General features: G+C 38.6%; 1 protein-coding gene and 1 long non-coding RNA gene across 2 annotated transcripts in view; both read right to left on the reverse strand.

The window, feature by feature from the left end:
• Positions 1-728: 728 nt before the first annotated feature.
• On the reverse strand, positions 729-4,094 carry LOC141727689 (uncharacterized). The gene is made up of 3 exons (XR_012578656.1): positions 3,934-4,094; positions 3,781-3,852; positions 729-832 (listed from the first exon to the last, which is right to left on the reverse strand). It is a non-coding gene; the product is annotated as an uncharacterized LOC141727689 (long non-coding RNA).
• Positions 4,095-5,928: 1,834 nt separating this feature from the next.
• Positions 5,929-26,004, reverse strand: part of LOC141727688 (uncharacterized) — a 42,360-nt gene continuing 22,284 nt past the window's right edge. Inside the window, exons 11-19 of the mRNA XM_074533964.1 lie at positions 24,861-25,079; positions 23,959-24,185; positions 23,634-23,673; positions 23,251-23,397; positions 20,396-20,503; positions 15,092-15,199; positions 12,491-12,890; positions 10,087-10,187; positions 5,929-6,265 (exon numbers count right to left, since the gene is read on the reverse strand). Coding sequence (XP_074390065.1) covers positions 5,996-6,265; positions 10,087-10,187; positions 12,491-12,890; positions 15,092-15,199; positions 20,396-20,503; positions 23,251-23,397; positions 23,634-23,673; positions 23,959-24,185; positions 24,861-25,079 — 1,620 coding nt within the window. The 3' untranslated portion in view covers positions 5,929-5,995. The remainder of the gene's footprint in view (positions 6,266-10,086; positions 10,188-12,490; positions 12,891-15,091; positions 15,200-20,395; positions 20,504-23,250; positions 23,398-23,633; positions 23,674-23,958; positions 24,186-24,860; positions 25,080-26,004) is intronic.

The following is a 26,004-nucleotide window of genomic DNA, read 5'->3' on the forward strand; positions in this document are numbered from 1 at the left end:
TTCCCCTTAAATTTCCCAAAAACTCCAAATTTCGCACCCTAAATTCCCCCAAAATCCCCAATTCTTACCCCAAATTTTTTCCAAAATCCCCAAATTTCACCCCAAATTCTCTCCCCAAATTTCCCCAAAATTTTCCCAAATCCCCCATTTTCTTCTCAAAATCCCCAATTTTTCTTCCCCAAATCCTCAATGTTCTCCCCAAAATCCTCAATGTTCTCCCCCAAATTTTCCCAAAATCGCCAATTTTCTCCCCCAATTTCCAAATTTTTTTCAAAAATCCCCAATTTCACCCCAAATATCTCCCCAAATTCCCCCAAATTTTCCCAAAATCCCCAATCTATCCCCATCAAAATCTCAATTCCTTCCCAAATTTCCAAAATCCCAATTTTCCCCCAAAATCTCCAATTTTCTTCCCAAATTTTCCCAAAATCCCCAATTTTTCTTCCCAAATCCCCAATTTCCTTCCCAAATTTCCCCAAAATCCCAAATTTTCACCCCAAAATCCCACAAATTTACCCCAAATCCCCAATTTCTTCCTTCAATATTTCCGAATCCCCAATTTTCCCCCAAAATCCCCAATTTCCTTCCCAAATTTCCCCAAAATCCCCAATTTTCTCCCCGATTTTTCCAAAATCTCCCCAAAAACCCCAAATTTCCCCAAACCCCCCCATTTTCCCCCCGTTTCCTCACCACTCTGGTCTCCAGCAGCCTGTCCAGGGCCCCCCCCCGCCGTTTTTCAGCGAATCCCGCGAGATTTGGAGCAGGCGAGCAGGGCCAGGTCCTGCAGGTACCCCAGCAGCGCCTGCGCCCGCACCTGCAGCAGGGACACCCCCTAAAACCCCAAAATCCCACCCAAAAATTCGTTACATTAAATTTAAAACAGGTATCGGCAAAGGCGTCCCTTGTGCGAACCCAAAAATCCCAAATTTCACCAAAAAATCCCAAAATTATAACCCAAAAATTCACAAATTTAATTTAAAACAGGTATCGGCAAAGGCGTCCCCATAGTGGACAGCAAGACCCCAAAAAACCCCAAAATTTTAACCCAAAAATTCATAAAATTTAATATAAAACAGGTATCGGCAAAGGCGTCCCTTGTGCGAACACCAAAAATCCCAAATTTCGCCAAAAAATCCCAAAATTTTAACCCAAAAATTCATAAAATTTAATATAAAACAGGTATCGGTAAAGGCGTCCCTTGTGCGAACCCAAAAATCCCAAATTTCACCAAAAAACCCCAAAATTTTAACCCAAAAATTCATAAAATTTAATATAAAATAGGTATCGGCAAAGGTGCCCCCATAGTGGATGGGAAGACCCCAAAAAATCCCAAAATTTTAACCCAAAAAATCATAAAATTTAATATAAAACAGGTATCGGTAAAGGCGTCCTTGTGCGAACCCAAAAATCCCAAATTTCACCCAAAAAACCCCAAAATTTTAACCCAAAAAATTCATAAAATTTAATATAAAACAGGTATCGGTAAAGGCGTCCCTGGTGCGAACCCAAAAATCCCAAATTTCGCCAAAAAACCCAAATTTTAACCCAAAAATTCATAAAATTTAATATAAAAATAGGTATCAGCAAAGGCGTCCCCATAGTGGATGGGGAAAACCCCAAAAAACCCAAAATTTTACCCCAAAAATTCATAAAATTTAATTTAAAACAGGTATTGGCAAAGGCGTCCCTTGTGCGAACCCGAAAATCCCAAATTTCACCAAAAAAATCCCAAAATTTTACCCAAAAATTCATAAAATTTAATATAAAACAGGTATCGCAAAGGCGTCCATGTGCGAACCCGAAAATCCCAAATTTCGCCAAAAAATCCCAAAATTTTACCCCAAAAATTCATAAATTTAAATTAAAATAAGTATCAGCAGAGGCGCCCCCTAGCGGATAAGAGGACTCCCAAAAATCCCAAAATTTTAACCCAAAAATTCACAAAATTTAATTTAAAACAGGTATCGGCAAAGGCGTCCCTTGTGCGAACCCAAAATCCCAAAATTTCACCAAAAAATCCCAAAATTTTAACCCAAAAATTCATAAAATTTAATATAAAACAGGTATCGGCAAAGGCGTCCCTTGTGCGAACCCAAAAATCCCAAATTTCACCAAAAAATCCCAAAATTTTACCCCAAAAATTCACAAAATTTAATATAAAACAGGTATCGGCAAAGGCGTCCCTTGTGCGAACCCAAAAATCCCAAATTTCACCAAAAAAACCCCAAAATTTTAACCAAAAATTCATAAAATTTAATATAAAATAGGTATCGGCAAAGGTGCCCCCATAGTGGATGGGAAGACCCCAAAAATCCAAAATTTTACCCCAAAAATTCATAAAATTTAATATAAAACCGGTATCGGCAAAGGCGTCCCTTGTGCGAACCCAAAAATCCCAAATTTCACCAAAAAATCCCAAAATTTTAACCCAAAAATTCACAAAATTTAATTTAAAACAGGTATCGGCAAAGGCGTCCCTTGTGTGAACCCAAAAATCCCAATTTCCACCAAAAAACCCCAAAATTTTACCCCAAAAAATTCATAAAATTTATATAAAACAGGTATCAGCAAAGGCGCCCCCATAGTGGATGGGAAGACCCCAAAAAACCCAAAATTTTACCCCAAAAATTCATGAAATTTAATTTAAAATAGGTATCAGCAAAGGCGCCCCAGTAGTGGATGGGAAGACCCCAAAAATCCCAAAATTTTAACCCAAAAATCGGTAAAATTTAATTTAAAATCGGTATCAGCAAAGGAGCTTTCTGCAGTACCCCAAAAAACTCTGCAATTTACCCTCAAAATTTTGCTAAATTAACTCAAAACCCTTAGAAATCCCTAAAATCCCCTCAGGGATCCCAAAATCCCCTCAGAATTTCCAAATCACCTCAGAACTCCCCAAAAATCCCCTCAGAAACCCCAAAATTCCCTCAGAAACCCCAAAAATCCTCTCAGAAACCAAAAATCCCCTCAGGAACCCGAAAATCTCCTCAGAACTCCCCGAAATTCCCTCAGAGATCCCCAAAATCCCTCAAAAACCCGAAAATCTCCTCATGGATCGGCGGAAAATCCCCTCAAAAACCGAAAATCCCCTCAGAGATCCCCAAAATTCCTCAGAAACCCTCAAAATCCCCTCAGAATTTCCAAAACACCTCAGAACTCCCCAAAAATCCCCTCAGAAACCCCAAAATCCCCTCAGAATCCCTCAAAATTCCCTCAAGAACCCAAAATCTCCTCAGAACTCCTCAAAATTCCCTCAGGGATCCCCAAAATCCCTCAAAACCCCAATTTCCCCTCAGAACCTTTCAAATCCCCTCAAAAACCCGAAATCCCCTCAAAGATCCCTCAAAATTCCCTCAAGAACCCAAAATCTCCTCAGAACTCCTCAAAATTCCCTCAGGGATCACCAAAATCCCTCAAAAACCCCAATTTCCCCTCAGAACCTTTCAAATCCCCTCAAAAACCCGAAAATCTCCTCATGGATCGGCCGAATTTCCCTCAAAAACGCGAAAATCCCTCAGAGATCCCCAAAATCCTCTCAAAAACCGAAAATCCCCTCATGGATCGGCCGAATTCCCCTCAAAACCGCGAAAATCCCCTCAGAGATCCCCAAAATCCCCCTCAGGGCTCCCCAAATCACCTCAGAACCCTCAAAAATCCCCTCAGGATCCCCTAAAATCTCACATGACTCCCGAAGTCGCCTCAAAAATCCTTTAGGATCCCCAAATTCCCCGCAAAAGCTCCAAAATCCCTCACGATTTCCCCCCAAAACGCCGCCGGTACCTCCTTGGTGTCCAGCTGCCCTCCCCTCACTCTCCGCAGCATCTCCCGCCCGTGCGCCGCCACTTCCGCCGCCTGCAGAGACCCGAAATTGTCATTTTTTGGAAAAATTCGAGGCTTTTTTGGGTTTTTTTGGGGGGTTTTTTGGGGTCTCACCTGCGCCCGCAGCGCCTCCAGCAGCGCGACCGCCTCGGACGCCGCCATGTTGCAAATGCGCGTGAGGGGAGAGGAGGCAGCCAATCAGAGCGCGGCATGAGCGGCGGCGGCCAATCAGAGCGCGAGAAGCGCTAAGAAAGCCCGCCCAGAGCCGGAAAACAGGGAAGGAATGACTGACAGGCTTAAAAGTCAATCAGCGTGACGGAGTGAGGAAAACTGACGAATGGGAAAGTAGAAAGGCGGGATAATACGCGGGCCAGCGTTAAGTGAGATTGGCCAATAAAAGCGAGTCATGCGATGATTGACAGGGGCCGTGACCAATGGGAAGCGAGAATTTACTCACTGGCGGCTCCGACTTCTGTAAGTACCCCCACGATCGCGAAAATTCAAGTTTTCTCTCCAAAATTTCATTTTTTCCCCCTAAAAACGCCCTTTTATTCCTCCTAAGCCCACCCAGACCCCTCTAAATTATTCCCAGGATCTCGAAAATTAATTTATTCCCCCAAATTCTCTCGTTGGCACCAGGTTTATTCGAGCTTTAAATTTCCCACCCAAATTTTCCACAGGTTTGACCCCAAATTTTCCCCATTTAAATCCAAATTTTCCCATTTTCCTGCGAATTCTAACCCAATTTTGTTTTTCATCCGAATTTTCCTAAACTTAACCAAAACTTCCTCTAATTTGGACCCCAAATTTCCACATTTTTGACCGAAATTTCCAATTTTAGACCCAAATCCTACCCAAAATTCCCACTTTTCCAACCTTATTTTCCCCATTTTTTACCCATATTGTTTTATATTTTCCCATTAAAAATTCAATTTTTTTCGCATCAAACCTCAATATTTTCCCCCCAAAAATTGCGAATTTTAACCAAAAATTCCATCAAAACCTCAAATTTTTCCCCTAAAAATCGCAATTTTTGCCCAAAAATCCCCATTTTCCCCCAATAACTCCACCACAGTTTTTACCTGTATTTTTCCCCTTTAAAAATTCAATTTTTTTTCGCTTTTTCTTATTTTTTTCCTTTAAAAATTCCATACTTTTTGCATCAAAACCTCAAATTTTTCCCCCTAAAATGGCAATTTTTGCCCAAAAATTCCCTGTATTTTTCCATATTTTCCCCCTTTAAAAATCCAATTTTTTTACACCAAACCCTCAATATTTTTCCCCCCAAAAATCACAATTTTTGCCCAAAAATCCCCGTTTTTCCCCCAATAACTCCACCACAATTTTAACCTGTATTTTTCCATATTTTCCCCCTTTTAAAATCCCTTTTCCTTTGCATTAAAACCTCGATATTTTCCCCCCAAAAGTCGCATTTTTTTCCATAATTTACCGTATTTTTCCTCCTTAATAATACAATTTTTTTGGATTTTTCCATATTTTTACCCCTTAAAAATCCCAATTTTTTTGCACCAAAACCTCAAATTTTTCCCCTAAAACTCGCATTTTTTCCCTTATTTTACCATATTTTCACACTTAAAAATCTTATATTTCTTTTCGCTTTTTCCATATTTTTTCCCCTTTAAAATTCCATTTTTTCGTGTCAAAACCTTAAATTCTTACCCCCAAAAATTGCGAATTTTTGACCAAAAATTCCATCGAAACCCCGACATTTTTCCACCTTAAAAATCCAATTTTTTGCATTAAAACCTCAAATTTTTCCCCCTAAAAATCACAATTTTTGACCAAAAATTTCCATTTCCCCCAATAACTCCACCACAATTTTTACCTATATTCTTCCCCTTTAAAAATTCCATTTTTTTTCGCTTTTCCATATTTTTTCCCCTTAAAAATTCAATTTTTTTCCCATTAAAACCTCAAATTTTTCCCCCTAAAAATCGAAAATTTTTAACCAAAAATTCCATCGAAACCCCGACATTTTTCCACCTTAAAAATTCAATTTTTTCGCATCAAAACCTCAAATTTTCCCCCTAAAAATCGCCATTTTTCCCCAAAAATCCCCTTTTTTCCCCCAATAACTCCACCACAATCCTCATTTTCCTCTCCCCGTTTATTCCCGCCGTCAATTTTGGGCCAAATCCCTCCGATTTCGGTTCTTTCAGCGCCTCCTGGGGCTGCGGCTGCGGCTGCGGCGCTTCCGGGAGGATCCGCCAGGGGGCGGAGCTCTGCTGCCGGCCCCGCCCCCTCCTGAGGGCCGCGGGGTGGAGCCTGAGGAAGCCCCGCCCCCTGCGGCAGCGCTGGCCCCGCCCCCCGCGGCAGCGCTGGCCCCGCCCCCCTGGCGCTGCCGAAGCTCCTCCTCTTCCTGTTCCTTCCGGCGCCGCTCCCGCTCCCGTGCCCGCGCCGCCCGCTCCGCCTGCTTCTGCAGCAGCTGGACATGCAAATTTATGCTAATTAGGGCGTGATTAAAATTGCACATCATCATGCTAAAAAACTTCAAGAGTTTTGGGTTTTTTTTCCCCAAAAAAAAATCCCATTTTTATACACTAAAATCGCTTTTTTTTTCAATTTTTTTTCCCATGTTTTTAACCGTCAAACCCAAATTTTATTCCCATTTAAGCCCAATTCGAATATAATTAAGTCCAATTTTTTCTCAAATTTTTCCCATATTTTTCTGTCATTTTTTTAATTGTGAACTTAAAATTTTCATGATTTTTACTCCCAAAACCCCTATTTTTCCTACTTAACGCCACTCCGCCTGCTTCTGCAGCAGCTAAACATGCAAATTTATGCTAATTAGGGCGTGATTAAAGTTGCACATCATCATGCTAAAAAACTTCAGGGGTTTTGAGTTTTTTTCCCAAAAAAATCCCGTTTTTCCACATTAAAATCCAATTTTTTCTCAATTTTTTTCCTTTTTTTCTATATTTTTTTTTTACCCTTAACACAAAATTTTCATTTTATTTATTCCAAAAATTTTTCCTTTCACACCCATTTTATGCTTTTTTTTTCCCAAAACTCTTTCTCATTTTTCTGTTATTTTTAATTAATTTTTCTGACTTCTTTCCAGTTTTTTTCCCTAAAAATTTAATTTTTTTCTCATAGTTTCCCCATTTTTCTTTAAAGTTGCATTTCCCTCCTTTTTTCCCCAAATTTCCCCTAAAAATCGCGATTTTTTCCCATTTAACCCCGCTCCGCCTGCTTCTGCAGCAGCTAAACATGCAAATTTATGCTAATTAGGGCGTGATTAAAATTGCACATCATCATGCTAAAAAACTTCAGGAGTTTTAGGTTTTTTTTCCCCAAAAAAATCCCGTTTTTCCACGTTAAAATTCAATTTTTTCCCATATTTTTAACAATTAATCTCAAATCTTTCTTTGCTTTCCTTCAAATATTTCCAATTTTATTCGCTATTTTTTAAATTTTTCCCAAATTTCTCTTTGCTTTCTTTCAAATATCTTCCTTTTCCCCCTATTTTTTAAATTTTCCCCTTTTTCTCCCGTTTTCTCCTTTTTCTTCGTTCTCACTTTTATTCCAATTTTTCCCGATTTTTTCCTGTTTTTACCATTTTTTCTTGTTTTTTTTACATGGCTCCAATTTTCCCTTATAAATCCCATTTTCCCCCAAATTTCTCCTAAAAATCGCAATTTTTTTCCCATTTAAGCCCCCTCCGCCTGCTTCTGCAGCAGCTAGACATGCAAATTCATGCTAATTAGTGCATGATTAAAATTGCATATATTTGGGCTAAAAACCTTCAGGGGTTTTGGTTTTTTTTCCCCAAAAAAATCCCATTTTTATATATTAAAATCTGATCTTTTCTCAATTTTTTCCCCTGTTTTTAACCTTAAAACCCAAATTTTATTCCCATTTAAGCCCAATTTGAATATATTAAAATCCGATTTTTTCCCATATTTTTCTGTAATTTTTTAACCGTCAACTTAAAATTTTTCATTGTTTTTATTCCCAAAATTTTCAAAACCCCATTTTTTTCCTATTTAACTCTGCTCCGCCTGCTTCTGCAGCAGCTAAACATGCAAATTTATGCTAATTAGGGCATGATTAAAGGTCCACATGACCAGGCTAAAAAACTTCAGGGGTTTCGGGTTTTTTTTTCCCCAAAAAAATCCCGTTTTTCCATGTTAAAATTCAATTTTTTCCCGTATTTTTAACAATTAACCTCAAATTTTTCTTTGCTTTCCTTCAAATATTTTCAATTTTATTCCCTAATTTTTAAATTTTCTCAAAATTTCTCTTTGCTTTCTTTCAAATATCTTCCCTTTTATTCCCTATTTTTTAAATTTTCCCCTTTTTCTCCCATTTTCTCCTTTTTCTTCGTTTCTTTTATTCCAATTTTTCCCATTCTTTCCTGTTTTCTTATATTGTCCCAATTTCCCCTTATAAATCCCATTTTTCCCCCAAATTTCCCCTAAAAATCGCGATTTTTTCCCATTTAATCCCGCTCCGCCTGCTTCTGCAGCAGCTAAGCATGTAAATTTATGCTAATTAGGGCATGATTAAAATCGCACATCTTCATGCTAAAAAACTTTAGGGATTTTATGTTTTTTTTCCCCAAAAAAATCCCATTTTTATACATGAAAATTTGATTTTTTCTCAATTTTTTCCCGTTTTTTTAACCTTAAAACCCAAATTTTATTCCCATTTAAGCCCAATTTGAATATAATTAAATCCAATTTTTTCTCAAGTTTTTCCCATATTTTTCTGTCATTTTTTTAATTGTGAACTTAAAATTTTCATGATTTTTACTCCCAAAACCCCTATTTTTCCTACTTAACGCCACTCTGCCTGCTTCTGCAGCAGCTAAACATGCAAATTTATGCGAATTAGGGCGTGATTAGAGATCCACATCACCAGGCTAAAAAACTTCAGGGGTTTTATGGTTTTTTCCCCAAAAAAATCCCATTTTTATACATTAAAATTAACTTTTTTCTCAATTTTTTCCAAAATTGTTAACCTTAAAACCCAAATTTCTCTTTGCTTCCTTTCAAATGTTTTCCATTTTACTCCCTATTTTTAAAATTTTCCCCTTTTTATCCCATTTTCCTTCTTTTACCAGTTTTTAAATCAAATTTCAGGACTTTCCTCACTAAATTCTCTAAAATCATCTCAAAATTAGCAAAATTTCTCTTTTTTTTCAGAAATCATCGATTTTTCTTCTCTACCTCCTAAATTTTACCCCAAAAAAAACCCCTGATTTTAACCAATAAAAATTTCGTTTAAAACCACCCAAATTTCCCTGAAATCCCCCCAAAATTTATCCTTAAATAAAACTCCAAAATCGTATTATTAAACAATAAAAATAAAAAAAAATAAAATAAAACTTTCCCTAAAAAACCCAAATTTCCCCTGGTATGAAACTCCAAAATCGTATTTAAAATAAACATAAAAAAAAAATAAAATAAAATAAAATAAAATTTTCCTAAAAACAACCAAATTTCCCATTGTGAAAACTCCAAAATCGTATTAAAAATAAAGATAAAAAATAAATAAATAAAAAAAACTTTAAAATTAAATTAAAAAAATAAAATAAAAAACCCCAAATTTCGTCCTGTGTAAAACTCCAAAAATCTTACAGAAAATAAAAATTAAAAATAAAAATAAAAAATAAACACGAAAAATAAAAAAAAAACAAATCAAAATAAAATTTTCCCTAAAAAACCCCGAATTTCCCCTTGTGTAAAACTCCAAAATTGTATTAAAAATAAAAACCAAAAATTAATCTAAAAAAAAAAAATTTAAAAATAAAAACAAAAAAAAAATAGACGCAAGACGGAATTTGCTTCTAACTCCAAAATCTTACAAAAAATAAAAATAAAAAACAAACACAAAAAAAAAAATAAAACAAATGAAAATAAAATTTTTCTTGCATCAAACTTCAAAATCGTATTCATAATAAAAAATAAATTTAAAAAAAAAAATTAAAATTAAAAAAAAAACAAAAATAAAACCCCAAATTTTGTCTTGCTTAAAACTCCAAAATCATATTAAAAATAGAAAATAAAAAATAAATAAAAAAAAATTAAAAATAATAAAAAAAAAACAATTAACGTCTTGTGTAAAACTCCAAAATCTTACAAAAAATAAAACTAAAAAATAAAAAACAAACACAAAAAATAAAAATGAAACAAATTAAAAAAAAAAATTTCCCTAAAAAAACCCAAATTTCCCCCCCCAAACCCCTCCCACCACCTGGTAATTAAATTATAAATATGCAAATGGTATGCAAATGAGCACCTGGGAGTCGGTCAGCGGCAGCCAATAGATGCACGGCGCCGCTTTGGTTTTCCGGAACAGATCGTCCAATAGCTTGGCCGGGGGCTCCTCCGGGGGCTTCTCTGGGGAAAAAAGGGGCGGGGCCAAACCCTCAGGGCCACGCCCACCCCCCAAAAGGCCACGCCCACCCCCGCCTTTGCCTCTAAGCCCCGCCCATTCGGTGCTAAATGAGTTAATGCAGTGCTAAGCTCCGCCCACTTTGGGTTAGGCCACTCCCACTAAAAACTGATGATGTCACAGGCCACGCCCACCCCATTAAACCACACCCAATTACCACTTAATAACTATTAATGGTAATTAAGCCACGCCCACCATCCTTTGGCCCCTCCCACTTACCTTTAAGCCACACCCACAACCCATAACTACCCCACATGGCAATCAGGCCACACCCACCATCACAAAGCCCCTCCCACTTTCATTCAGGCACCACCCACAACCCTTAATTACCATATATGCTAATTGCATCCCAACCAATGCCCTTAAGCTCCTCCCACCAACCTCTGGCCACACCCACATTTCTATTCAGGGAGAGTTTCAGGACCTTAGCCACGCCCACAACATTTAACCCCTCCCACCCCACTCCAATTCCCAAATACGGCCAATAAGCTCCTCCCATTTCTGTTCAAGCTCCTCCCACCACTCTTTTAGTACCTCCCACTTCTCCTTATTTCCCTATATGGTCTGTAAGCCCCTCCCACCCAACCTTAAGCCCCTCCCACCTCCTCCAATCACCTCCCACCAACCCTTTGGCCCCTCCCACAATTGTTAAGCCCCTCCCATTAGCACAAAACCCCACCCACCAAGCTTTAAGCCCCTCCTACTTCCCCTTAAGCCCCTCCCACCACCACCTAAGCTCCTCCCACCGTCGTAATCCACATCATGTCCTTAAGCCCCTCCCACCACCTTTATTAAACCCCTCCTACCACCCTTTAAGCCCCTCCCACCACCACCTAAGCTCCTCCCACAACTGTCACAATCCACATCATGTCCTTAAGCCCCGCCCACCACCCTTTAAGCCCCTCCCACCTGCCTTCTAAGCCCCTCCCACCTCCCTTGAAGCCCTTCCCACCTTCACTTAAGCCCCTCCCACCACCACCTAAGCTCCTCCCACAACTGTCACAATCTACATATCCTTAAGCCCCTCCCACCACCTTTATTAAGCCCCTCCCAGCTCCCTTTAAGCCCCACCCACCTCCCTTTTAAGCCCCTCCCACCTCCCTTTAAGCCCTTCCCACCTTCACTTAAGCTCCTCCCACCACAACCTAAGCTCCTCCCACAACTGTTGTAATCCACATCATGTCCTTAAGCCCCTCCCACCACCTTTATTAAACCCCTCCCACCACCCTTTAAGCCCCTCCCACCTCCCTTTTAAGCCCCACCCACCTCCCATCAAGCCCTTCCCACCATCGCTTAAGCTCCTCCCACCACCTTTATTAAACCACTCCCATGTCAATTTAAGCCCCTCCCACCTCCCTTTAAGCCCCTCCCACCTTCCTTTAAGCCCTTCCCACCATCATTTAAGCCCCTCCCACCACCTTTATTAAACCACTCCCATGTCAATTTAAGCCCCTCCCACCTCCCTTTGAGCCCCTCCCACCTTTATTAAACCATTCGTATGTCAACTTAAACCCCTCCCACCTCCCTTTAAGCCCCTCCCACCTCCCTTTTAAGCCCCTCCTACCTCCTTTTAAGCCCTTCCCACCTTCACTTAAGCTCCTCCCACCACAACCTAAGCTCCTCCCACCACTGTCATAATCCACATAGTGTCCTTAAGCCCCTCCCATCACCTTTATTAAACCCCTCCCACCTCCCTTTAAGCACCTCCCACCTCCCTTCAAGCCCTTCCCACCATCACTTAAGCTCCTCCCACCACCTTTATTAAACCCCTCCCACCTCCCTTTAAGCCCCTCCCACCTCCCTTTTAAGCCCCACCCACCTCCCATCAAGCCCTTCCCACCATCGCTTAAGCTCCTCCCACCACCTTTATTAAACCACTCCCATGTCAATTTAAGCCCCTCCCACCTCCCTTTTAAGCCCCTCCCACCTCCCTTTAAGCCCTTCCCATCACTTAGGCCCCTCCCACCACCTTTACTAAACCACTCCCATGTCAAATTAAGCCCCTCCCACCTCCCTTTTAGCCCCTCCTACCTTTACTAAACCACTCCCATGTGATTTTAAGCTCCTCCCACCTCCCATTTAAGCCCCTCCCACCTTTACTGAATCCGTCCCACCATTTAAGCCCCTCCCACTTTTGACCCCTCCCACCTTGTTTCAGCCTCCCTTAGCCCTTCAAGCCCCTCCCACTCCATTAAGCCCCTCCCACCCACAAGCCACGCCCCCTTTCCCCCCTCAAAGCCACACCCACCTTTCCTCTCGGGCCGCGCCTCCCTCTGTCCCCGCCCCTTCTCCTTGTCCCCGCCCCCTTGCGGGCGTGTCCTGCCGCTCCTCCCCTCGCGGGGGGCGTGTCCCGGCGTGGCCCCGCCCCCCGGGGGGCGTGTCCCGGCGCTGGGGGCGGGGCTTTTCCCCCGGTCCCATTCCCGCTGTTCCCGCGCCCGTTCCCGCCGGGAGCGCTCCCGCTCGCGCTCCGCCCACTGCCAAGGCTCCGCCCCCCGGGGGGCGTGGCCGGGCGGGGACACGCCCCCCTGGGCGGGGTTGAGGGAGGAGGAGGAGCTGGAGGAAGGGGGGAAAGGGGGGGAGGGGCGGGGCTGCAAAGGGGAGGGGCTTGAGGAAGGGGGCGGGGCCAGGAGGCCGCGGTGGAAATCCAGCTGGAAATGAATGGGGGAAATTCAGCACCAAAAATTTAAAGTTTTCACCCAAAATTTCGCAAATTTTCACCCAAAATTTCGCAAATTTTTACCCAAAAAATTCACAAATTTTAACCCAAAATTCCACCCCAAGATTTATAAAATTCAACTGAAAATTTCACCCCAAAGTTCTCAAGCTTTAACCCAGAAATTCACAAATTTTAACCCAAAAAGTTCACAAATTTTAACCCAAAAAATTCACAAATTCGAACCCGAAATTTCACCCCGAAACTTATAAATTTTAACCGAAAATTTCACCCCAAAAATCACAAATTTTAACCCAAAAATTCACAAATTTTAACCCAAAAAATTCACAAATTTTAACCCAAAAAATTCACAAATTTGAAGCCGAAATTTCACCCCAAAATTTATAAATTTTAACCAAAAATTTCACCCCAAAAATCACAAATTTTAACCCAAAAATTCACAAATTTTAACCCAAAACCCACCCCAAAATTTACAAATTTTAACACAGAACTCCACCCAAAAATTCATCAATTTTAACGAAAAAATCCATCCAGGATTTTACAAATTTTAACCCAAAATCCACCCAAAACATCAAAAGTTTCGACCCAAAATTCCCCCAAAAAAACCCTCAAAATTCCCCAAAATGTTCGCAAAAAAATTCCCAAAAGACCTCCCCAAAAAATTCCAAATATTCCCGATTTTGACCCAAAAAAATTCTCTGAACTCCCTAAAAAAATCCAAAAAATTTCCCACAATTCACCCAAAAAATCCTTAAAAAAATTCCAAAAAAATTCCCAAAAACTCCCTAAAAACCTCCCCCAAAAAATTCCAAATATTCCCAATTTTCACCCAAAAAAATCCCCCGAAACGCGTCAAATATGCAAAATATTTCCCAAAATTCCCCCAAAAAACCCTTAAAAAAATCCGAAAAAATTTAAAAAAAGTTCTCAAAAAATTCCCAAGAAATTTTCAAAAACTCACCAAAAATTCCCTGAGAAAAGCCAAAAAGTTTTTAAAAAATCCCTAAAAATTCCTAAATTGTGCCCAAAAAATCCCAAAAAAGTCAAAAAACTTCCCAAAAGAATTTCAAAAAAAAAAAAAAAATTCCCAAAAAATTCCTAAAAAATTCTAAAAATATTCCAAAAAAATTCCAAGACAAATCTAAAAAAATCCAAAAAAATTCCCAAAAAATTTCAAAAAAAATCAAAAAAAATTCCCAAAAAATTTCCCCAAAAAATCCAAAAAAATTCTAAAAAAATTCCCAAAAAATTCAAAAAAATTCAAAAAAATTAAAAAAAATTCCTAGAAAATTCCAAAAGTATTCCAAGAAAATTCCAAAACAAATCTAAAAAAATCCAAAAAAATTCCCAAAAGTTTTCAAATAAAATCCAAAAAAATTCCCAAAAAATTTTTAAAAAATTCCAAAAAAACCTAAAAAAAAATCCCAGAAGTCCTAAAAAAAATCCCAAAACGCCTCCCCAAAAAATTACAAATATTCCCGATTTTCACCCAAAAAAATTCCGCAACCGCGTCAAAAAACTCAAAGTATTTTCTAAAAAAAACACAAAAAAATTCTACAAAATTCTACCAAAAATTCAAAAAAAAATTCCAAAAAAAATTCCCAAAAAAATCCAAAAAAATGAAAAAAATCCCAAAAAATTCCCGAAATTCCAAAAAATTCCCCAAAAAATTTAAAAAAATTCCAAAAAAATTCCTAAAAAAATTCCAAAAAAATTTCCAGAAATATGCAAAAAAATAAAAAAATTCCTAAAAAATTCCCCTAAATTCCAAAAAATCCCCAAAAAAATTTTAAAAAATTCCTAAACAAAATCAAAAAAAAATCCCGAAAAAATCCAAAAAAATTTAAAAAAATTCCCAAAAAATTTCCAAAAAATTGCAAAAATATTCCAAAAAAAGTCCAAGAAAATTCCAAAACAAATCGAAAAAAATCCAAAAAAATTCCCAAAAATTTTCAAAAAAAATCCCAAAAAATTTTCCCAGAAAATCACAAAAATTCCCCAAAAAATTTTAAATAATTTCAAAGAAATTCCAAAAAAAATCCCAAAAAACAAATTCCCAAAAAATCCGAAAAAAATTCCAAAAAAATCTCTAAAAAATCCCGCATTCAGAAAAATTTTAAATTTCCCCAAATTTGCCCAAAATTTGGATTTTTTGCCCCATTTTTTGGTCCCCACCTCCTCCTGCTGAGCGAAATCGGCCGAGAGCACTTTGGGGTTGGATTGCGGCCACTTGACCCCGTGCAGCGCCTCCCGCGTGGCCACCGCCTCCTCCACCGAGCAGTACTGCAAAAAATAAGGGGAAAAATTAAAATTTTGGTCAATTTAAAAATTGGGGAATTTTAGGAAAAAAACCCGGAGAAAATCCGATGAAATTTGGGGTTTTTACGGCTTTTTAAAGTGAATTTTTGGGCGTTTTTTAGGGATTTTTTAGTGATTTTTTAGTGATTTTTGGGGAATTTTCAAAATTTTTTTCAGAGAATTTTTCCTGAATTTAAGTAAAATTTTAAGAATTTTTTTCATTTAATTTTGGAGAATTATCAGAATTTTTTTCAGAGGAATTTTCCTGAATTTTAGAAAAATTTAAAGATTTTTTATTGTTTTGTTTTGGAGAATTTTTAGAATTTTTTTCTGAGAATTTTTCCTGAATTTAAGTAAAATTTAAAGAATTTTTTTTGTTTTATTTTGGAGAATTTTCCGAATTTTTTTCAGAGGATTTTCCCTGAATTTTAGAAAAATTTAAAATTTATTTTTCATTTTGTTTTGGAGAATTTTTAGGATTTTTTTTCAGAGAATTATTCCTAAATTTCAGGAAAATTTGATGATTTTGTTTAGTTTTTTAGGGAGATTTAAGGGATTTTTTTTCAGCTTTTCTTCCAGTGAAATTGGAAAAAACCAAAATTTTGGTAAATTTAAAAAATTAGGAATTTTAGGAAAAAAACCCGGAGAAAATCCGATGAAATTTGGGTTTTTTTCGGCTTTTTAAAGTGAATTTTTAGTGATTTTTGGGGAATTTTTAAAATTTGTTTTGAAGAATTTTTCCTAAATTTTAGAAAAATTTAAAGAATTTTTATTGTTTTATTTTGGAGAATTTTTAGAATTTTCTTTCAGAGAATTATTCCTAAATTTTAGGAAAATTTGATGATTTTTTTAAAATTTTTTAGGAGATTTTAGGAATTTTTTTTTGAGCTTTTCTTCCGCTGAAATTTTGGGGCTTGAGAATTTTTTAAAGCAAACTTCGATAAATTTTTGAAGCATTCAGATTTTTTTTTAGATTTTTCAAGAATTTTTAGGAAGTTTTTTATAAATTTTTTGTGAATTTTTTTGGGGCATTTTTAGGGTTTTTAATTCGAGTTTTCCCAGCACCACCTCGATGGATTTTCCCCTTTAAAATCTTCATTTTTCGCCCAAATTTCGCCGTTTTTTCACCAAATTTCGCCGTTTTTTCGGGAAATTTTAGTTTGTTTTAGATCAAATGAATTCTTCAAAAATTTAAAATTTATCCTAAAATTTTTCAAGGATTTTTGTAAAAATTTGGGTGATTTTTGGTTAAATTTTGGGGCATTTTTTGGGTTTTTAATTCGAGTTTTCTTGTCCACCAGTGGGCGCCACCTCGATGGTTTTTCCCCTTTAAAATCTTCATTTTTCGCCCAAATTTCGCCGTTTTTTTCGCCAAATTTCGCCGTTTTTTCGGGAAATTTTAATTATATTTAGATCAAATGAATTTTTTTGGGGTGAATTTTGTGGATTTTGGGTGTTTACCGTGACAAAACAATGAGATTTGATGCGCTGCATTCAGAACCCATTGTGCTTAAAACACCAATTAATTTTAAAAATAAATCCTTGAAAAATTCAAAATTTATCCTAAAATTTTTCAAGGATTTTTGTAAAGATTTGGGGAATTTTTGGTGAAATTTTGGGCATTTTTTGGGCATTTTTGGGGTTTTTAATTCGAGTTCTCTTGTCCACCAGGGGGCGCCACCTCGATGGATTTTCCCCTTTAAAATCTTCATTTTTCGCCCAAATTTCGCCGTTTTTTCACCAAATTTTGCCGTTTTTTCACGAAATTTGAATTTTTTTTTTGATAAAATGAATTTTTTTGGGGTGAATTTGGTGGATTTTGGGTGTTTACCGTGACAAAGCAGCGAGATTTGATGCGGTCGATCCAGAACCCATTGTGCTTAAAACACCAATTAATTTTAAAAATCAATTCTTGAAAAATTCAAAATTTATCCTAAAATTTTCAAGGATTTTTGTAAAAATTTGGGTGATTTTTGGTGAATTTTTGGTGAATTTTTGGGGAGTTTTTTGGGGCATTTTGGGGTTTTTAATTCGAGTTTTCCAGGAGCCACCTCGATGGTTTTTCCCCTTTAAAATCTTCATTTTTCGCCCAAATTTCGCCGTTTTTTTCGCCGTTTTTTCGGGAAATTTGAATTTTTTTTTGATAAAATGAATTTTTTTGGGGTGAATTTTGTGGATTTTGGGTGTTTACCGCGACAAAGCAGTGGGATTTGATGCGCTCCATTCAGAACCCATTGTGCTTAAAACACCAACTAATTTTAAAAATCAATTCTTGAAAAATTGAAAATTTACCTTAAAATTTTTCAAGGATTTTTGTAAAAACTTGGGTGATTTTTGTAAATTTTTGGTGAATTTTTTGGGCATTTTTTAAGGTTTTTAATTCGAGTTTTCCCGGCCACCAGGGGGCGCCACCTCGATGGATTTTCCCCTTTAAAATCTTCATTTTTCGCCCAAATTTCGCCGTTTTTTCACCAAATTTCACCGTTTTTTCAGGAAATTTTAATTATTTTTAGATCAAATGAATTTTTTTGGGGTGAATTTGGTGGATTTTGGGTGGGTACTGTGACAAAGCAGTGGGATTTGATGGGCTCCATTCACAACCCATTGTGCTTAAAACACCAGATAATTTTACAAATAAATCCTTGAAAAATTTAAAATTTATCCTAAAATTTTTCAAGGATTTTTGTAAAAATTTGGGTGATTTTTGGTGAAATTCTTGGTGAATTTTTTGAGCATTTTTTGGGTTTTTAATTCGAGTTTTCCCGGCCACCAGGGGGCGCCACCTCGATGGTTTTTCCCCTTTAAAATCTTCATTTTTCGCCCAAATTTCGCCGTTTTTTTCGCCAAATTTCGCCGTTTTTTCAGGAAATTTAAATTTTTTTTGGATCAAATGAATTTTTTTGGGGTGAATTTGGTGGATTTTGGGTCGGTATTGTGACAAACCAGTGGGATTTGATGCACTCGATCCAGAACCCATTGTGCTTAAAACACCAATTAATTATAAAAATCAATTCTTGAAAAATTGAAAATTTATCCTAAAATTTTTCAAGGATTTTTGTAAAAATTTGGGTGATTTTTGGTGAAATTTTTGGGCATTTTTGGGGCATTTTTGGGCATTTTTGGGACATTTTTTGGGTTTTTAATTCGAGTTCTCTTGTCCACCAGGGGGCGCCACCTCGATGGATTTTCCCCTTTAAAATCTTCATTTTTCGCCCAAATTTCGCCGTTTTTTCACCAAATTTCGCGGTTTTTCCAGGAAATTTGAGGTTTTTTCAGATAAAATGAATTTTTTTGGGGTGAATTTGGTGGATTTTGGGTTTTTTACCGTGACAAAACAGTGGGATTTGATGCGGTCGATCCAGAACCCATTGTGCTTAAAACACCAATTAATTTTAAAAATCAATTCTTGAAAAATTTAAAATTTATCCTAAAATTTTTCAAAGATTTTTGTAAAAATTTGGGTGATTTTTGGTGAAATTTTTGGTGAAATTTTTGGGCATTTTTTGGGGCATTTTTTGGGTTTTTAATTCGAGTTCTCTTGTCCACCAGGGGGCGCCACCTCGATGGTTTCTCCCCTTTAAAATCTTCATTTTTCGCCCAAATTTCGCCGTTTTTTCACCAAATTTCGCCGTTTTTTCAGATAAAATGAATTTTTTTGGGGTGAATTTGGTGGATTTTGGGTGTTTACCGTGACAAAACAATGGGATTTGATGCGGTCGATCCAGAACCCACTGTGCTTAAAACACCAATTAATTTAAAAAATCAATTCTTGAAAAATTCAAAATTTATCCTAAAATTTTTCAAGGATTTTTGTAAAAATTTGGGTGACTTTTGTAAATTTTTGGTGAATTTTTTGGGGCATTTTTGGGGTTTTCAATTCGAGTTTTCCAGGAGCCACCTCGATGGATTTTCCCTTTTAAAATCTTCATTTTTCGCCCAAATTTCGCCTTTTTTTCACCAAATTTCGCCGTTTTTTCAGGAAATTTGAATTTTTTTTCGATAAAATAAATTTTTTTGGGGTGAATTTTGTGGACTTTGGGTTTTTTACCGTGACAAACCAGCGAGATTTGATGCGGTCGATCCAGAACCCGTTGTGCTTAAAACACCAATAAATTTTAAAAATAAATCCTTGAAAAATTTAAAATTTATCCTAAAATTTTTCAAGGATTTTTGTAAAAATTTGGGGAATTTTTGGTGAATTTTTGGTGAATTTTTAGTGAATTTTTGGGGAATTTTTTGGGCATTTTTGGGGTTTTTAATTCGAGTTCTCTTGTCCACCAGGGGGCGCCACCTCGATGGATTTTCCCCTTTAAAATCTTCATTTTTCGCCCAAATTTCGCCGTTTTTTCAGGAACTTTGAATTTTTTTTCGATAAAATAAATTTTTTTGGGGTGAATTTGGTGAATTTTGGGTGGTTACCGTGACAAAGCAGTGGGATTTGATGGGCTCGATTCACAACCCATTGTGCTTAAAACACCAATTAATTTTAAAAATCAATTCTTGAAAAATTGAAAATTTACCTTAAAATTTTTCAAGGATTTTTGTAAAAATTTGGGGAATTTTTGGTGAAATTTTTGGGCATTTTTTGGGCATTTTTAGGGTTTTTAATTCGAGTTCTCTTGTCCACCAGGGGGCGCCACCTCGATGGTTTTTCCCCTTTAAAATCTTCATTTTTCGCCCAAATTTCACCGTTTTTTCACCAAATTTCGCCGTTTTTTCAGGAAATTTGATTTATTTTTAGATAAAATAAATTTTTTTGGGGTGAATTTTGTGGATTTTGGGTGGTTACCGTGACAAAGCAGTGAGATTTGATGCGCTCCATTCAGAACCCATTGTGCTTAAAACACCAATTAATTTTAAAAATCAATTCTTGAAAAATTCAAAATTTATCCTAAAATTTTTCAAGGATTTTTGTAAAAATTCAGGTGAATTTTGGTTAAATTTTTGGGCATTTTTGGGGCATTTTTGGGCATTTTTTGGGCATTTTTTGGGTTTTTAATTCGAGTTCCCTTGTCCACCAGGGGGCGCCACCTCGATGGTTTCTCCCCTTTAAAATCTTCATTTTTCGCCCAAATTTCGTCGTTTTTTCGCCAAATTTCGCCGTTTTTTTCAGGAAATTTGATTTTTTTTTCGATAAAATAAATTTTTTTGGGGTGAATTTTGCGGATTTTGGGTGTTTACCGTGACAAAACAATGAGATTTGATGCGGTCGATCCAGAATCCGTCGTCCTTGAGGCGCCCGGTCCGGCCCAGCAGCTCCTTCAGCTGCCCCAACGTGAATGGACGCACCTGGAAAAGGGGGCGTGGCCACAAAAAGGGGCGTGGTCAAGCAAAGGGGTGTGGTCTCGCAAAGGGGTGTGGTCAGGTGAGGCCACACCCCCAAAAAATCCCCAAAAATTTGGGTGAAAATTGGCCAAAATGGGGAAAAAAATTTCCTTTTCCACCCAAAAAATGACCCCAAAAATTCCCCAAAAAAACCCCAAAAATTCTCTTTCCCCAAAGCCAAAAAAAGACCCAAAATTTTCAAAAAATGATCCAAAAAACGCCTTTAAAAAAACCCAAAAATTCCCCTTCCCACCCAAATTCTCTCCAAATTTTTCTCCAATTTTTCCCAAAATTTTCCCCCAAATTTTCCATGAATTTTCTTCAAATTTGCCCAAATTTTCCCCTTTATTTTCCCCAATTTCCCCCAAATTTTCCCAGAATATTCTTTAAATTTGCCCAAATTTTCCCCAAATTCCCCCCGAATTTTCCCCAATGTTTCCCAGAATTTTCTCCAAAACCCCCCAAATTTTCCACAATTTTTCCACAAATTTTCCCCCAACTTTTCCCAGATTCTTCCTGAATTTTCCCCAAGTTTCCCCTGAATATTCTCCAAGTTTATTTTAAATTTTCCACCAAGTTTTCCCTAAAACCCCCTAAATTTTCCCTGAATTTTTCACAAATTTCTCCAACTTTTTCCTGCATTTTTCCTGAAGTTTCCCCAAATTCTCGCCACAATTTTCCACAATTTTTGCTTAAATTTTCCCCAACTTTCTCCAAAATTTTCTCTGAATTTTCCCCTAATTGGCCCAAATTTCCACTGAATTTTTCCCCTATTTTCCCCAAATTTTCCCCCCAATTCTCCCAAATGTTCCCCAAATTTTCCCAAATTTTCCCCAAATTCCCCCCGAATTTTTTCCATAATTTTCCCCCAAAATTTCCCTGATTTTCTCCCAAATTCTCCCCCTATTTTTCCCAAGTTTTCCCAAAATTTCCCCCGTATTTCCCCCAGTTTTTCCCCAAATTTCCCACGAATTTTCCCCCAAATTTCCCCTGAAGTTCCCCCAAATTTCTCCCAAATTCTCCCCGCAATGTTCCCAAATTTTGCCTGAATTTCCCCTAAATTTTCCCCAAGTTTTCCCTGAATTTTTCCCTGAGGTTTCCCCTCATTTTTCCCAAATTTCCCCCAAATTTTCCCCGAATTTTTCCCCAAATTACCTCCAAATTTCCTTGAATTTCTCCCAAGTTCTTCCCCCAATTTTACCAAATTTTTCCCCAATTTTTTCCTGAATTTCTCCCAAATTATCCCCGAATTTTTTCCCAATTTCTCCCAATTTTCCTCAAATTTCCCCCGAGTTTTTCCCCAATTTCCCCCCCAATTTTCCCCCAAATTATCCCCAAATTTCCCTGAATTTCTCCCGAATTCTACCCCCAATTTTCCCCAAACTGCCCCGAAGTTTTCCCCAAATTATCCCCAAATTTCCTCTGAATTTCTCCCAAATTCTCTCAAATTATTGCGAATTTTTGCCTGAGTTTCCCCCTCATTTTCCCCAAATTCTCCCCCTAATTTTCCCAAAATTTCCCCCCTATTTCCCCCAAATTTTTCCGCAAATTTTCCATGAATTTCCCCTGAAATTACCCCCAATTTTTCCCCTCATTTTCCCAAATTTTCCCCGAAGTTCCCCCAAATTTCTCCCAAATTCTCCCCCCAATATTCCAAAATTTTGCCTGAATTTCCCCCAAATTTTCCCTAAATTCTCCCCACAATTTTCCCCAAATTTTTCCCTGAGTTTTCCCCTCATTTTTCCTAAATGCCCCCAAATTTTTCCCGAATTTCCCCCAAATTTTCCCCGAATTTTTCCCCAAATTACCTCCAAATTTCCTTGAATTTCTCCCAAGTTCTTCCCCCAATTTTACCAAACTTTTCCCCAATTTTTTCCCGGATTTCTCCCAAATTATCGCCGAATTTTTTCCCAATTTTCCACAAATTTTCCCCGAATTTTCCCCAAATTTTTCCCCAATTTCGCCTGAATATTTCCCCAAATTACCCCCAAATTTCCCTGAATTTCTCCCGAATTCTACCCCCAATTTTCCCAAATTGTCCCCAAATTTCCTCTGAATTTTTCCCAAATTCTCTCAAATTATTCCGAATTTTTTCCCCAAGTTTTCCCCTCATTTTTCTCCAATTCCCCCAAATTTTCCCCGAATTTTTCCCCAAATTACCTCCAAATTTTCTTGAATTTCTCCCAAGTTCTTCCCCCAATTTTACCAAATTTTTCCCCAATTTTTTCCCGAATTTCTCCCAAATTATCCCCAAATTTTTCCTGAATTTTCCCCAATTTTCCCTGAATTTCTCCCAAATTCTCCCCGGATTTCCCTCCAAGCTTTTCCCCAATTTCCCCCAAATTTTCCCCGAATTTTTTCCCCAAACTTCCCTCAAATTTTCCTGAATTTGTCTCAAATTCTCTCCCCAACTTTCTCAAATTTTCTCCAAATTTTCCCCCAAATTATCCCCAAATTCTCTCAAATTATTCCGAATTTTTTCCCGGAGTTTTTCCCAAATTTTCCCCAAAACTATCCCAAAATTTCCCCCCTTTTTTCCCAATTTTACCCGAATTTTCCCTGAATTTCTCCCCAATTTCCCCCAAATTTTCCCCCAATTTTTTCCCAATTTCCCCCAAATTTTCCCCAATTTTTCCCCCAAATTATCCCCAAATTTCCCCAAATTTTCCCCCAATTTTTTCCCAAATTTTCCCCCAAATCCCGTTAATTACCAGGTTGCAGAGGTGCACGATGGGGGAGGGGCGCTGCCGGGGGGGGGAGGGGCGCGGCGCCGCCCGCACGGGTTCGTCCACCGGGAGCAGCAGCGCCCCCGAGCGCCAGGGGGGGGGGCTGGGGGCGCCGAGGGGGCGGGGCCTCGCCTGCAGAAAGGGGCGGGGCTTAGTGATGACGTCATCACCAAAAAATCCCGAAATTTTTAGGATTTATTTTGATTTTTTGGGGATTTTTGGAGGTTTTAGTGAAGACCTGCGGCTACCAGGGGGCGCCCAGGGAGGGTTTGGGGGCGGGGCTTAGCAATGACATCATCACAAAAAAATCCCGAGATTTTTGGGATTTATTTTGATTTTTTGGGGATTTTTTGAGATTTTAGTGAAGCCCTGTGGCCACCAGGGGGGGAATTGGGGGCGGGGCCTCGCCTGCAGAAGGGCGGGGCTTAGCGATGACATCATCACCAAAAAATCCCGAATTTTTTGGGATTTATTTTGATTTTTTGGGGATTTTTGGGATTTTTTTATTAAGACCCTGCGGCCAAAAAGGGGCGGGGCTCCTCCAAGACAGGGGGGCGGAGCTTCAGGATGACATCACTTTTTTTTGGAGATTTTTGTTTTTGAAATTAACTTAACCCCTCCCATCATTATTCAATCCCTTTAGGCCCCTCCCACTTTTTAGCCCCTCCCCCTTTCAGCCCCGCCCCCACTCACCTCCTTTCCCTTCCCCCTCTGCCAGGGTGGGCGTGGCTGCTGGGGGCAGGAGGGGCGGGGCCTGCGTTGGCCCCTCCCCCTCCTCCCGCCGATGGCGCTGTGGTGGGCGGGGCTTGCCCGGCGTGTGGGAGGGGCTTGTCCTGGCCCCGCCCCTCGTCGCTCTCCTCCCCCTCCTCTTCCTCCTGCCCTTCCCCCCGCCCGTTCTCGCCCAATGAGGCGGGGACCACCTGGAAAAGGGGCGGGGCTTAATGAAAATGGGGCGGGGCTTGACGAGGAAGGTTTCAGCAAAGGGGGTGGGGCTTAAAGGCAAGGGGTGGGGCTTAAAAAGAAGGGGTGGGGCTTAAAGGGAAGGGGTGGGGCTTAAGGCCAAGGTGGAGTTCCATAGAAAGGGGCGGGGCTTGGAGATTAAAAATGGGGAGGGGCTCAATAATAGGGGGTGGGGCTTAAACTGGGATTATGTTAAAAGGGGCGGGGCTTAGGTAGTGGGGGAGAAGCTTAACGGAAAAGGGGAGGGGCTTAAAGGGCTTAAATGGGGGGAGCTGAATTAGAGGGCGTGGCTATAAGGGGTGGGGCTTAAAAGGGAGGAGCTTGGTAAGAGGGTGGGGCTTAAAGGGGGAGGGGCTTAAAGAGACATTGAAGGGGAGGAGCTTAAATTTGGGGAGGGGCTAAAATAGGAGGGGCGCAAAGCGTGTGGGAGGGGCTTAATGTGAAAAGGGAGGAGCTTAATGGGAAAAGGGGAGGGGCTTAAAGGGAAAGGGGAGGGGCTTAATGAGGAATTAAAGCAAAAGGGGAGGGGTTAAAGTGGGTGGGGGCTTAAATTGCAAAGGGGGGGGCTAAATGGGAAAAGGGAGGGGTTTAAAAGGGAGTGGGAGGGGCTTAAAGCAGAGTGGGCGTGGCCTGACCTGAGTGACAGTCCTGCAGATCTTCAGGTGGGGGGAGGGGAGCAGCAGGGTTGGCCCCGCCCCAGGGGCGGAGCCGGCGTTGGAGGAGGCCACGCCCCCTTTGTCCGGCCCCTCCCCTCCCCCGTCGGGCTCAGGCCCCTCCCCCATGAGGGCGGGGCTGTCCCCGCCCCCTTCCAGAGGCTCCGCCCCTCCCCCGGCGCGGATCTCGGGGATCAGGCTCTGGGAAATGGGGAGAAAAACGGGAAAATTGGGAAAATTTAAAAAATTTAATTTTTTATGGGAAGAGAAAGAAAAGTTTTGGGGGAAAAAAATGAAAATTTGAGGAAAAAAAGGGAAAAATTGCAAAATTTTGGGGTGGAATTGTGGAAAAAAGAAGAGAAAAAAAGAAAAAATTTTGAATTTTAGAGGGGAAAAAAAAAATTTGGAGAAATAATGGGAAAAATTAAAAATCTCTGGAAAATTTACAGGGAAAAAAACGGGAAAATTGGGAAGGTTTTAAAATATTTTTGAATTTTTTAGAGGGAAAAGAAGAAAAATTTGGGAAAAAAATGTGGAAAAATGTCAAAATAAAAGTAAAATTTTGGGGTGGAATTGTGGAAAAAAGGAGAGAAAAAAAAGAAAAAATTTTGAATTTTAGAGGGGAAAAAAAAAATTTGGAGAAATAATGGGAAAAATTAAAAATTTCTGAAAAATTTACAGGAAAAAAACGGGAAAATTGGGAAAATGTTAAAAAATTTTTGAATTTTTTATAGGAAAAAGAACAAAAACTGAAGAAAAAAAAAATTTGGGAAAAAAAAGTGGAAAAAATGCAAAATTTTGGGAAGGAATTGTGGAAAAAAGAGGAGAAAAAAGAGAAAAAATTTTGAATTTTAGAGGGGAAAAAAAAAATTTGGAGAAATAATGGAAAAAATTAAAAATATCTGAAAAATTTACAGGGAAAAAACGGGAAAATTGGGAAAACTCTAAAAAATTTTTGAATTTTTTATAGGAAAAAGAACAAAAATTTGGGGAAAAAAATGTGGAAAAATGTAAAAAAAAAGTAAAATTTTGGGGTGGAATCGTAGAAAAAGGGTGGAGAAAAAAGGAAAAAAAATTTAAATTTTCGGGGGAAATAAAGCAAGATTTAGGGAAATAACGGAAAAAT

This window comes from Zonotrichia albicollis, unplaced genomic scaffold (genome assembly GCF_047830755.1).
Source record: "Zonotrichia albicollis isolate bZonAlb1 unplaced genomic scaffold, bZonAlb1.hap1 Scaffold_195, whole genome shotgun sequence".
Taxonomy (NCBI): domain Eukaryota; kingdom Metazoa; phylum Chordata; class Aves; order Passeriformes; family Passerellidae; genus Zonotrichia; species Zonotrichia albicollis.